Source organism: Penicillium chrysogenum, assembly GCF_028827035.1.
Source record: "Penicillium chrysogenum strain IBT 35668 chromosome Unknown utg000004l_segment0_segment0, whole genome shotgun sequence".
NCBI lineage: Eukaryota > Fungi > Ascomycota > Eurotiomycetes > Eurotiales > Aspergillaceae > Penicillium > Penicillium chrysogenum.
The window spans coordinates 2243410-2256523 of NW_026622752.1; the positions used below are offsets into that span (position 1 = coordinate 2243410).

The following is a 13114-nucleotide window of genomic DNA, read 5'->3' on the forward strand; positions in this document are numbered from 1 at the left end:
CTTCGCACATGCGCCTCCTTATTTTTCGGGCCTCAAAACCTTATTCCGACTCACCTCACGTTCTACTTCTCCTCTGATACGACTCGATACCACGGTCCCCATCTCAAAAGTGCCTTTGTGTTTATTGCTGTTTCGATTTCTTTTGTTTCTTATCTACCGGCGTTTTGGTATAGACGGGACGGAATATTGATTGGGATGGGCTGATACCAAAATCTAGAGCCTCGACCTCACGGTCAATAGCATGCTTTGATTGTTTTTCTTGTTTTACTATTGGGTACTGCTCCCGGGCTTATTTGTATGAGTATTTGTATTGTTAATTTTGACCTTGATGTCTGTATTATATTCTGCGCACAACACCATAATTGTCAGCGCCAATGGAATTGCCCTACATTCTTCATCCAGCTAGTCTAGACCACCACAGCTTCACATCCATTTATAGATACATTCTGTAACCCCGAGTTTGCAAACTCGTACCCCAGCTCAGGTCGTACTTCGCTTGTACCTGACCGACCGCGGTTGCGCTAGCATCGGGCAGATTTGCTTGCCGACTAATGCCGAGACAGGAACGACAGCCCGATTGCTGATGCGGCCTGGCTGGTGCATCGGCAGATATCTCCCGAGCCTGACCAGGGTCTTTCCTAACTGGGGCCCGACATCATCTTGCATACCAGTTAGGCACGAGCCCAATCTGCGACACTTGTCAAGGTGCCAGGAACATGTTTGTCTTGCGGTGGCCTAGCTTTTATCAAGTCAGAGTACGTGTCCCTGAGTTAACTCTTTCCAAATTTTATATCCTGACAGCCATATATCCATGATATCTGCATGCCATCGGTGCAGTTATCCAACGATGTGAGGTACAACATATGTACAATGCGGGAGATGATCCTTGAACATCAAATTTAGCTCTTATGTCAGTCTCTTTAAATAGATAAGGCGAAGTAAATGGAGCCTCAATAGAAGTGTGAGCAATGCAAATGCTAAGTATCCCAGTTGTATACTTCAACCTCGGACGGGCCTCCCGTGACTGGTGACTGACGACCGCGCTAAGCCCGATCGAGGCACCCATCATCATCATCCACCTCCGCCTCTCTCCAACTTCAGGATCAATCACTCTGGTGTCCGTAACGTCTATACTACGTTTTGCATTTCTCATTCCTCGACAAGGATTGAATTACTTTACCAATACGAGCGCAAGAATACTCGTCTCCCAGCTGTCTTACTTCTAGGCAGCCCCATTCCCCGAACGGTGGTTACCAGCTGAATCAACCTGCCACCTCATCCGGTCGCCTGATCGCTGATCGAAGGCGAATAACCTACAGAAGGCCTGACTTGTAGTTACTTCGATCTCACCTTTGTTTCGTTGTTTCAGCCATGTCCGAAGCAGCCAGCGCAAATGCCCCGAAGCCGAGCAGCAGTGTCAAGCTTGTGCTGCTCGGAGAGGCCGCAGTTGGCAAGGTACTACTCCTCCATTCATCGTGTCACACGATTATCAACAGCTAACCACCTTATTATTCGCTCATAGTCATCGCTTGTCCTCCGCTTCGTCAACAATGATTTCCAGGAGAACAAGGAACCAACCATCGGCGGTAAGATTTCCCCATGGACTTAGCCCCCACAAGATACGAGACATTGTCCCTGGCAGATTATATACTTCTGGAGAACCAAGGGGCAGTGTGTTGTGTCTAAAATCGGGTTGTTCCCCGCAAACGGGCCAACCCAACCCCTCAAATAATACTTTGCATTAGGATGACCAACTAACGTCATCTTTCCAGCCGCATTTCTGACGCAAAAATGCTCCCTTCCTACGCGCACGATCAAGTTCGAGATCTGGGATACCGCCGGTCAGGAGCGATTCGCTTCGCTCGCCCCGATGTACTACCGTAATGCGCAAGCGGCGCTTGTTGTCTACGACGTTACAAAACCTTCTTCGCTGACGAAAGCTAAGCACTGGGTTGCCGAGCTGCAGCGCCAAGCGAGCCCTGGAATTGTCATTGCCCTCGTCGGTAACAAGCTGGACTTGACCAATGATGGCGGAGATGTTTCCGAGGCAGCTGGAGCTGCACAGGGCGAGTCCGAGTCGGCCCAGAATGGCGATGAAGGTGCTGGTGAGGAAGATGAGGTGCAAGATGCTGTATCCGGCGATGCCCGCAAGGTGTCGACACGGGAGGCTACCGGCTATGCAGAAGAGGAGGGTCTTTTGTTCTTCGAGACTAGCGCTAAGACCGGCACCAATGTTGTGGATGTTTTCACGGCAATCGCCAATGCCATTCCCGAGAGCAGCCTGAAGACTGGTCGCGGTACCGGTGCGGGAACTGGCCAGACTTCGCTGGGTAACCGGTCAGCAGAAGACTCACGGGTCAACCTGGGTGATCGAAATGCTGCTACGGCTAAGGAGGGCTGCGCTTGCTGATTTGGGTATTTCTTTTGGCAGATGTTCTTGCAATTATTCCATGGATACAGGCGTCCCTCTTGTTCGATTTTTTGATTCCTTGCTTGTTCAGGCTCCAACGGAGACTCCGTGCCCTTCTTATAGTCCAGTGTGCTATTCCCCGGGAAGCACCTCGTTCAACAATGTGATTAGAGTGTAAATTTTTATTGAGATCGGAATTGGCAATGAGAAATAATCTCCCGCTCCTACATAACGGTAAAGAGTAGAGCAAAATGGCCAGAAAGAGGTCCTGGGGTAGTTGCCAACCAAAGGCGAGTCGGATAGTGGATCTCACTTAGCGGCAATCCGCCAATCAGCAACGAGCCCTAAGACGGCCACGCTAAACCCTAACAGGAAATAGCGCACCCTAAGCGAATGCGCCGATCCCACAGCAAATTCCCATTCGATTCAATCTGCGAACCTCCCCTCCGTCGACATCACCACCAGCACTTCCCGCAGCACCCCGTCGCTCGCAATAATGGCTGCCATCAACAAGATCGCCCCCAACTCGCCGTCCCGGCAGAACCCCTCCGAGCTGGAGACCGCGATCGCCGGCGCTCTCTTCGACCTCGAGAGCAACACACAGGACCTGAAGGCCAGCCTTCGTCCCCTGCAGTTCGTCTCTGCCCGCGAGGTAAGAATTGTTGTCCGAGGCTCCCGACATGCGAATTGAATCGTTCTGGAATGGCGTCTGTGAATTTTTCGAGGGATTTTCGATGCTCCGGGGTATATTGGTTGGATTTGTGGACTGATTCAATTCATATCCACCAACGCCAAAAAAAATTGTCAACATGAAGCGGTATCATCAGCAAAGGAGGCAACAGAAAAATGAATATGAAAATTCGCAGAGCAAGACGCCGTTCCAGGAGGAATTCTGTTTCTATGTGCGCGACACTTTCAACCGGACAACGCTCTGACATTATTCTCGCTATCTAGGTTGAGGTCGGCCACGGCAAGAAGGCCATCATTGTCTTCGTCCCCGTCCCCCTCCTGGCCAACTTCCACAAGATTCAGCAGCGGTAAGCAACCATCCGCCCTTCCAAACGAATGGGCCAACCAAAAACAGGAAAGCCCTCAGACAAAGAACAACCACTAACTCCCACCTCCAGTCTGACCCGCGAGCTCGAGAAGAAGTTCTCCGACCGCCACGTCCTCTTCGTGGCTCAGCGCCGCATCCTGCCCCGCCCCAAGCGCTCCGTTAACTCGCGCACCACCCAGACCCAGAAGCGCCCCCGCTCGCGCACTCTGACCGCTGTCCACGACTCCATCCTCTCCGACCTCGTCTACCCCGTCGAGATTGTCGGCAAGCGCACCCGCACCAAGGAGGACGGCTCCAAGACCCTCAAGGTCATCCTCGACGAGAAGGAGCGTGGTGGTGTCGACCACCGCCTCGATGCCTACGGCGAGGTCTACCGTCGCCTCACCGGCCGCTCCGTTGCCTTCGAGTTCCCCCAGAGCGGCGCTGAGTTCTAAATGCATATTTAGAGTTCTTCGTTCACTTTGACTTTTTTGGGGGCTAGGGGCTTGGAATGTGCTCGGCTGATGCGTGGGAGAATGGGCATTGTGTCTAGTTTTGAATTGTTGCTAGATTCAACGCCATTGATGGGTTCCAAAGAGATGATCTCCATAAAAATGCATTGACGGTTTTTTCTCTTTTCTTTTTTTGCCCCCAGTCACTGGTTGCATTGGCTTTTGTATCCGGTGTGAGCTCTGGGTGAGGCGATGGAGTTGAGTTCTCTCTATCTCCCGATCTAATGAGGGTGAGATGGAATATCCAATAGTATTCCAATTCAACAATTCCGACTTCCATTGCTTCTTCTCTAGATGGTTTTGTCAGGTTGAGATTGGATCTAGCCTGTTTGTAGATTATAAGATTGGTTGCCCGTGGACATTCAGATATACTTGCTGGATATATCTCAATGGTTAAGTGAAGTAGCTCATATTCTGCTATTAAATTTACTTGGCAGTATCAAATCGGTAGATGCTTCTATGAACGGGGAGAAAAACAAGTACACTCGGGGTATGAAAGATATAAAACGCAAACCAGTCGACACGAATATGAACAAACGATGACATCCCCTATTGTCTACAACGAAGGCTGAATCCTGCCCACACCAAGCACCATCCAATAAGCCAACTCCCTGGTAACCTTGTCATCAGGCTTAGATCCCTTCCCAACATTCTGCTGATCAAGCTGTGCATCCGCATCCCAATCCATATGCACAAAGACCGGAATCTCAAGCACATCCTCATCCTGCCTGGAAGCCGCAACCGCCAAGACGTCCTCATCATTAGTCTCGGTGTTGGGATTGCCGTCGCCACCTTCTGCACTACTCCCAGGCAACGTACCAGGGACAACCTCCAACACGACGGTCGTCCAGTTCCGACCTTTATCCCACACCTTGCCTGCCTCGGGGACTCCGCGTAGAGCCGAGGAACGAGAGTCACTCGTTAAAGGCGCAGAGGCACCCTGTAACGCTTCGTCCCAAACATCGCTGTTCGCGCCGATCTCGAACTGCGGAGAGAGAACGGTGACTTTCGTTGCCACGCGGCCTGGGGTTACGGGGGGCGTGGCGAGGGTGATACGGACGGGGTCAAACATGTGATTTTTTAGGGTAAGAAGGATGTGGATTGGGCGCAGGGGTGGGAGGGAGTTGAGGTCGGAAGTTGGGGCCATGGCTGGGAGGGCTGATGAGGAAGAAGGGGCTAGAGGGCGGAGGGTTGGGAGGGGAATGTAGCTGAGGGCAATGAGGCGGATGCGGAAGCGAGTAGACTGTGGCTTGCTCTCGGGCTTCACGAGGATGTGCTTGCACGACTTGCAGCGCTTGGCTCGCTTGGTGCGGAGGAGGACTGGAAGTGGGAGGAGATCGTCGATGAAGCGGGCATCCGGTGATTGGGTTGCGCGCTGATCTATCGAGGCCATGCCATCCCAGCCACATTCTGGAGACTGAAGTCGTGCAATCATGTCCGTCTCGCTGTTTTCTGAGGCGACCTGGAGGCCCTCGCTTGCTGTCAGGGCTTCGCGCATAACAGGCGGCTTGGATTTGGGCTTCTTGCTGCCGCCATATAGCCCGCTTAGACGCGACGAGGATGCGTAGAGAGACATGAGCCGGTTTAGGGCGCCGGGCGAGGAGAACCCAAATTCTGAGCTAAGATGGTCATTTGGCGAGTTTGATGTCTCAGAGATCTGTGTACGGTAGAAGTTCTTCAGGGCCGCAAACCGGGCATCCATGCCCATTGGTGGTGCACCCTGGTCTTCTTTTGGTGCAGCTTGCTCTCCGTCACGCTCGCGCGCATTGGATTGCTCGTCAATCGAGGCATAGCTGGACAACGGATGTTTCAGATCTCCAAAAGTGCGGGAAGCTTGTCTGGAGCGGTCGAGAGCAGCCGGGGGAGTAGAATCTGTCATCTTTTGCAGCTGACTGCGAATATTTGTCGGCTTGTCGAATTTGATCCCGATGTCTAGCGTCGTCCAGAGACAGTATCCACAAGACAACACCCACGGACCCTGTTGAGGTGCGTTTCCTGTAGCATTCTCAATGGTACTTACAGCCAGCGGTGCCGTGCAGACAGGACAATTGAAGCAATTTCGGCCACATCTATAGGTATGCACGCGTTAGTAGATACTCGAAATACAACTCTTCACACCCTCTAGTACATACCGATTACCATCACTCCGTACCATACTGCTCGGCGTTTCAAACAAGCAGCTAGGACAGTACCAGCTCACAATCTCCTCCGTAATACACCGGGGGCATTTGATCTGGTGACACTCCTCGCAGTAGAGAAGCTGTTCAGGCGGATACAGCGAGAAATTGGACCGTGGAGAGCGCGGATCAAAGGTTTGCTCTTCATCCTCGTCCTCTCCTTGTTCCTCCTCTTTTGCTGACAACTTCTTATCTTGGTCTGTGTTTGCCCGCTCGGGTGGTGGTTTTTGCGGCGATTTCTGCGGGGACTCCCTCGACCTTCGCTTCCTAGCTGGATCGGGAACAGGGGTGTCGGCGCAGGGGCATGATATGTATGTATACGGGAAAGGACGCGACATTTTGATATCGACGTGGTGTTGTGGGCGAGATGGTGTATGGTAACTTTCGAGACATGTACTTGGATCAAATCATCCTTCGTCTCTGTGGGGTTCGAAGCTGGATAGCGTGATGGAGTAGACAGGTTGGCCGATAGCAAATCCGTAGCTATCTGATGGTTTGGCCTTTCGAGTAAGAATATCTCAATATTCGGGGTCACAACCCTGTTGCGCCAAATCGGAGACCCTGAGAGGAGGGTGTTTGGCGCGCGAGGACTTACTTGCGCAGCGGTTGCAATGATTCTGTCACGCTCAATGTACTATGCACAATATGCACAATTCGGGAGAGCGAACTTACACGAGGCCAAGTGTCTCGAAAACGTCAATTGCAGGAAGTCCACGGTCCGCGGAGAGGGAGCTCTCCCGCATCAACAATCGACGTCAGATCCCGCCATTTTCTGCCCGCTATCGCCGCAAAACCATGGACTTGCATGCTTGCGGGTTTAGAATCCTCCATATCCATTCTACAGCCACAATGATTCCTCTACAGACATTTCGAGCCGGCCTCTCAAGGCGGTGCTTCGCTCCAACAATTACTGTTCGAAAATATGCCAGCCAAACGCCCGGTAACCCAATGCTTGAGGTCTTCAACCGCAAAGTCAAGCACCTCCAAAAAGATCGGGCAGCCCGGAACGTCGAAGAGAGTCGAAAAGTCGACTACCTGAAAGATGAAGTAGCGATGCGATTATGCGAGCGCTTACTAGTAAGTTACTTAGCGAAACAAGCGCGGGAGAAAGCGCAGAAGTAGAAAGGAAAAAGACACACCCACTGACAAGAGCTTCTCTCGCCATGAATAGGACATTAAACGTGACTTCCCAAACGTTCTAGATCTAGGTGCAAACAGCTGCAACATCGCCCGAGCTCTCACATCCCCAAATATCGACTCGGTCATGCCGGAAGGAACGATCACACCACCACTATCAAACAAGATCTCGAAGCTGACATGCGTGGAGACGTCGCACGCGCTGCTCCACCGCGACGAGAACGAGCAGTTTAACAAGGAGATTGACATCCAGCGCGATGTAATTCCAGACCTGGAGACATTGCCATACGCACCAAACAGCTTCGACGCCGTGCTCTCCTCACTCTCGATCCACTGGATCAACGACCTGCCCGCACTCCTGGAACAAGTGAACACAATACTCAAGCCCGATGCGCCGTTTATCGCGGCGATGTTTGGTGGCGATACGCTGTACGAGCTGCGTGGGTCGCTGCAGCTGGCTGATATGGAGCGGCGCGGCGGTGTGAGTCCGCATGTGTCGCCTCTGGCGGATGTCAAGGATGTCGGGAGCTTGTTGACCCGTACTGGGTTCAAGATGCTTACTGTTGATGTTGAGGATATTGTGGTCGAGTTCCCGGATACCTTTGCGCTCATGCAGGATTTGCAGGCGATGGGCGAGGGTAACGCAATCATGAACCGTGACTTGGCACCGCTTTCGCGGGATGTTTTGCTGGCTAATGAGGCTATATATCGTTCCCTGCATATGGAGGAAGGTGCGCGTGGTATCCCGGCAACGTTCCGGTTGATCTATATGATTGGATGGAAGGAAGGCAAAGGCCAGGCACAGCCGTTGCAGCGTGGCAGCGGCGATGTTAACCTCAAGGACATCCTTGAGGGAGGTGACTTTAGTAAACCATGAAGAATGGGAACAAGAGGGCAAAGAGAGAGAGCCCAACATTTTTGTCACATTATAATATATAATATTAGGACCTGTGAATTTCCTTTTCGGGTTAGTTTTGCCTTAGGGTTGGCTGCGGAAAAGTAAGGCTGTGTGATAGCAGTTAAAACTCCTACATGGAAAGAATACAAGAGTGCAAATTGGTGAAGCTGGTTTGCACTTCTGTATGCTCTAGGAAAACTACCGAAAGTAGGAATTCAGCGGAGTCTTTTTACGATTATATATAATACCTATTCTCTTGCATATTGGATAAGTGCTCACTTCCGCTAGTAGCGTTTAATAATAGCGATACCTTCTAACGTCTTATGCTTGGAATTTAGGGGGAGCCATCCCAGGCTGCGAAAGTGTTCTAGTCTGGCTCGAGTTTCCTCGTAGAGGATAGCATCTGTCTAATATTAGCGCTTATTAGCCTAAGTAGGGATTAAGATCAGGATTAAACGTCTGTATTTCGAGAAAAGCACACTATGGTAAACTTGCGGGGTTAGAGGACGATAAATAGATAGAACGTGATAACTATTCTATTTGTAGAACTACGCTTAAAGCGACACTGGTGAGATATCATCCACAGGATATGTATGGAATGCAGGTCTCTACCAAGACAAGAACAAAAACACAGTCAAATGTAAATCATAAGAAACGAACCTCCATCCGATGCTGTTTTCTCCACTCAAACGGTCCTACGATCAGTCATGACCCGCACAATCGACCCAGTACCAGCAATCTCCACAAGCCTCTCGTGCCAGCTCAGCAAAACGCTCATCTGCTGGCCACCACCACCTTCACCCAAGTTGCGAGCCTGGATCTGCGAGAAGCCCGTATCCTGAGGCGAAACGGGCTTCTTCGGCGTCTGGGTGCCGCTACCAGGAGCAGCCGAGGACATCCCCTTGTACCTGTTATTAATAAATCAGCAATCAAATCCACGATTTTCCACCAGACAATGCCCCCGGCAGTCGAAACAGTAGTTCCACGTACAGGTATTTCATCAAGCAATCCGCCCGCTCAGCCCCGCCATCCCCGCTGCACACGCCCTCCAGAATGCGGGTCATCTCGCCCTGCCGGATACCCTGCAACACATCGATGACGGTAGCAAGATGCACCTCCTTGGCGCGGTCGTCACCGCCCAGCGGCGCCGTGTCGAGGACTGTCCGCAGAGCGCCCTCCGGGTCACCGCCGCGCAGCATCTGGCGCACCTGTGCGGCGGCACTGGCGGCGTCACTGGCGCTTGCGGCCTGGGGGAGTGTGGCGGGCAGGAGGGATTCCATGGGGAAGTTCGCCGAGGACTCGGGGTCCAGGGCATCAACGTTGATGGTGCGGTAGTTGATTTGCGACATGGTGGCGGCTGGGGTTTGGTTAAGGGCGGAAACAGAGTAGGAATGGGTCTCGATCAAGTTGTTGATCAAGCCAGTCGGATTGGTTTGGTGTTGTGGAAGCTTTGTGGGGAGCTGCCTGTTGGTCTGTTTGGTATATCGGTGCGGTGGGCGGAAGCGGGGAGATTAGGTAGTGACGTGTGAACCTCTCCGATATGAGATCCAATGGGGATAGGATAAAAGATCAATGTGTGTTTGGGAGAGACAGAGATCAGATTAACTGATCACAGATAGGTGACAAGGTGAGTCGACAGGGCAATGCGGAGTCAATTGGGGAGTCCACGGGAGATGGAGCTGGACACTTGGGAGACGGGGTGTTGTGGCCTGAGGCAAACACAGTATCTTAAACCCAGTTGCCTGAGACGGTTGATTTTATAACTAACTAGTTAACTAGTATTCTGGGTAAATGCGTAGGGCTACTGGGTTACTGGGATTTTTCAACGTAGAAAATTAAATTTCATAATTAATGCAGGAGTGTCGTTTTTGGTGGTATATAACTATACACATATTCTATCGAACCTGATGCTTTATATACAATAAACAACAAATAAATATCAAACAGCCAACCAATGCTAATAACACCAACGCTAAAATGTCAAACTAAGGAGAGGTCGTAATTGTGATGGGGGGTACCACGACAGGAGGAGGCGTCGAAGGACGCTCAGGAGAAGGCTCTGGCTTGCTCACAAGTTTCTCAGGAGCTTGTTCGAGATCATCAGACTTGATGGGCTGCGGATTCAACTCAGCTACATCATCTGAGTCTTGCTTCTTGAGAGCCCGGCCAGTGAAACGCTTCACAGGTCTAAATAAAGACCTGATACCACGACCAATTGCCTTGAATCCCTTAGAAATTGGGCGCAAAACAAAGGACATACCGCCAACGACGGCATTGAAGACAATTCCGAAATGGCGGTCGGGAATAAGTCGGAGCACGATAGCCCAGGGCAAACAGGCAATAGCACAGACGATGCACACACCCCAGAGGGTGCTACTCAAGCGAGTCACGCTGAATGCCTGGCCGCCCACGTAGACGATCATGACCTGACCAGCGACCATGACGGTGTTGATTCCTAGGAACCAGTAGTTGCGGAACATGCCTTCGAAGATATTGAACTTGTTGTCGAGGCGACGGTTGTTGAATTCGTTGAAGATCTGCATCCACACGAACGTGTTGAACACCACGGTCGAGAGCTGCTTTTCGCGCATCTCGGGTTCGGTGCTGAGATGGGCGTCGAGGAGCTTGTCGCCTGCGAAATAGAGCATGAATGTGACAGCGAGCTGGTATACTGCTTGACCGAGGATCATCTTCCACATGGTCAATGTAAAGAGGGAGACGTGTTTGGGGACAGGTTTGCGGTCGAGAATCTTTTCAGTCGGGGCATCCGTGGCTCTGTTTTCCCGAAACGTTAGCAAAAAGCCTAAGCAAACATAAAATAACGAGAAGGAAAACTTACAAGGCAAGAGCGGCGAAGGTGTCCATAATCAGGTTCACCCAGAGCAGCTGCACAGCTGTCAAGACACTGGTGTTATCACTGCTGTACACCGACGAGACAAAGGTGAGGATCACGGCTGTGATATTGACCGTGATCTGGAATTGCAAAAACTTGGCAACGGCGTCATTGACAGCTCGTCCCCAGGAGATAGCTGTGATAATGGAACTGAAGTTATCATCCAGAAGGATAATCGAACTAGCCTCCTTGGCGACCTCAGTACCAGCGATACCCATGGAGAAGCCGACATCTGCGGTTCGCAGAGCCGGACCGTCATTGGTACCATCACCTGTTACAGCGACCGTCTCACCGAGGACCTTGAGCCGTTCGACCAAGATTCGCTTGTCTTCGGGGGATGATCGTGCCAGCACCTGCAGGCGAGGAACCACTTCATCCATCTCTTCGTTTGTAAGCTGGCGGAACTTCGGACCTTCCATGACCAATCCACCCTCCGTCTTGATTCCGCAAGAGGTTGCAATAGCGGTGGCAGTGGCAACATTGTCACCGGTCACCATCTTGACCTGGACGCCTGCCGAGTGGCATTTGCGAATGGCTGATGGGACTTCGGGGCGAAGAGGGTCTTGGATACCCACAACTCCGACCCAAGTCATACTATGGAAGAAATCTTCGAAGTTTGCGGCAGAATCTTCAGAATGCTTGGCTTCTCTCGGGGGCCAGCTTGCGAAATCCTTGTAGACCATGCCAATCGTCCGAAGAGACTTGTGAGCATAGTTGTCGATGATGTCCAGGATGCCCTTCTTCTGTGACTCAGAAAGGTCTTCCACATCGGGCCTTTCTTTGGCAGTATCAATGTTGACGATCTTTGAGGTGCAGGTGCCGACCATCAACTCGGACGCACCCTTGACAAGCAGTCGGTGGCCAACACCAGGGACACGGTAAACAACACCCATGCACTTCCTGGCGGAGTCAAAAGGAATCAATTGGACGATTTCAGCGGAGCCACGCTCCGAGACAAGATCCATACCCATATAATCCCGGGCCAACTGAAGCATCGCCACCTCAGTCTTACTGCCGACAAAGTCAATGGAGCCGTCTTTTTCCTGTTCAAAGGCAGTCGAGTTCAAAGCGATGCTCTTGATGATCAGATCTTTGACGGGAGCCGACAATTTCTGGGAAACTGCCGAAATAGTCGTTGAACCTTCCACATCTGCATCTTCGGTTCTCTGGCTGAAGTCCTGATCCGAGCCCCAGGTTCCGGCCACAACAGTCATTTTGTTCTGTGTCAATGTACCTGTCTTATCAGAGCAGATGACTGTAGCGTTGCCCATTGTCTCGCATGCACGGAGGACGCGGACGAGGTTGTTCTCCTTGACCATTCGTGTGGTAGCAAAGGCCAAAGCCAGTGTTACTGCTAACGGAAGGCCCTCTAGCAAAGAACGTGGATGTCAGTAGAGTTCCAAATAATTCGGCAAAACATTAGCGCTTACCTGGAATAGCGACGACAATAACCGTAACAGCAACAATAAGGATATCCACAAACTCTTTGCCTTTCATAGCACCGGTCATCTCCGGGTGGTTAGGAAGATTGGCTACAAATCGGAAGAGCAAAACGAAGAACAGAATACCAGCAGCTCTATCAATTATCATCAGTAACCTGTACAACGAAAGGAACGCAGGAATGGCCGACTCACCCTGTACCCAAATATCCAATCCAATCTGCGAGCCTACCCAGCTTGACCTGAAGCGGCGTTGGGTCATTAGGAGTCTGCAGCGACAGCAAGATCCGTCCGTAGGTGGAATAAGGCCCAACACTGGTGACGACATAAGTCCCGACACCTTCAAGGACCTTGCTGCCGGAGATCAGGAACGGGTCGAGTTTCTTCGTTGCCTTGCCGTCGATAATTTGCTGCCAGACTTCATGGCCGTTGGTCTTTTTCATTTGATCCGACTCGCCGGTAGCGGAAGACTCGTCGCACTTCACGCCGTAACCTGAAACTAAAATGCCATCTGCGGGGATGGAATCTCCAGCCTCGAGATGGAGGATGTCACCGACCATGATATCGTAGACCGAAACCATGTTGGTTTTGCCTGAGCGGGTGACTTTGACT

At 51.5% G+C, this 13114-nt stretch overlaps 6 protein-coding genes across 6 annotated transcripts; 3 read left to right on the forward strand and 3 right to left on the reverse strand.

Moving 5' to 3' along the window:
* Window positions 1–1371: 1371 nt before the first annotated feature.
* Window positions 1372–2410, forward strand: N7489_006790 (Rab family GTPase; the record flags this gene model as incomplete). Its single annotated transcript, XM_056712540.1, has 3 exons — window positions 1372–1455; window positions 1523–1586; window positions 1773–2410. 3 exons carry the CDS (start codon window positions 1372–1374, stop codon window positions 2408–2410), a joined length of 786 nt encoding a protein of 261 aa, XP_056566255.1.
* A 496-nt stretch (window positions 2411–2906) lies between these two features.
* On the forward strand, window positions 2907–3901 carry N7489_006791 (40S ribosomal protein eS7; the record flags this gene model as incomplete). The annotated part of the gene is made up of 3 exons (XM_056712541.1): window positions 2907–3062; window positions 3365–3447; window positions 3538–3901. The coding sequence occupies 3 exons, from the start codon at window positions 2907–2909 to the stop codon at window positions 3899–3901; spliced, it is 603 nt and encodes a 200-aa protein (XP_056566256.1).
* A 613-nt stretch (window positions 3902–4514) lies between these two features.
* N7489_006792 (putative dynactin Arp1 p62 subunit RO2) lies at window positions 4515–6473 on the reverse strand (the record flags this gene model as incomplete). Its single annotated transcript, XM_056712542.1, has 2 exons — window positions 4515–6027; window positions 6091–6473. 2 exons carry the CDS (start codon window positions 6471–6473, stop codon window positions 4515–4517), a joined length of 1896 nt encoding a protein of 631 aa, XP_056566257.1.
* Window positions 6474–6930: 457 nt separating this feature from the next.
* N7489_006793 (uncharacterized protein) lies at window positions 6931–8149 on the forward strand (the record flags this gene model as incomplete). The annotated part of the gene is made up of 2 exons (XM_056712543.1): window positions 6931–7212; window positions 7307–8149. The coding sequence occupies 2 exons, from the start codon at window positions 6931–6933 to the stop codon at window positions 8147–8149; spliced, it is 1125 nt and encodes a 374-aa protein (XP_056566258.1).
* A 706-nt stretch (window positions 8150–8855) lies between these two features.
* Window positions 8856–9519, reverse strand: N7489_006794 (actin-related protein 2/3 complex subunit 5 family protein; the record flags this gene model as incomplete). The annotated part of the gene is made up of 2 exons (XM_056712544.1): window positions 8856–9078; window positions 9161–9519. The coding sequence occupies 2 exons, from the start codon at window positions 9517–9519 to the stop codon at window positions 8856–8858; spliced, it is 582 nt and encodes a 193-aa protein (XP_056566259.1).
* A 636-nt stretch (window positions 9520–10155) lies between these two features.
* Window positions 10156–13083, reverse strand: pmcB (putative calcium-translocating P-type ATPase(PMCA-type); the record flags this gene model as incomplete). The annotated part of the gene is made up of 4 exons (XM_056712545.1): window positions 10156–10945; window positions 11010–12432; window positions 12494–12639; window positions 12698–13083. The coding sequence occupies 4 exons, from the start codon at window positions 13081–13083 to the stop codon at window positions 10156–10158; spliced, it is 2745 nt and encodes a 914-aa protein (XP_056566260.1).
* Window positions 13084–13114: the final 31 nt, after the last annotated feature.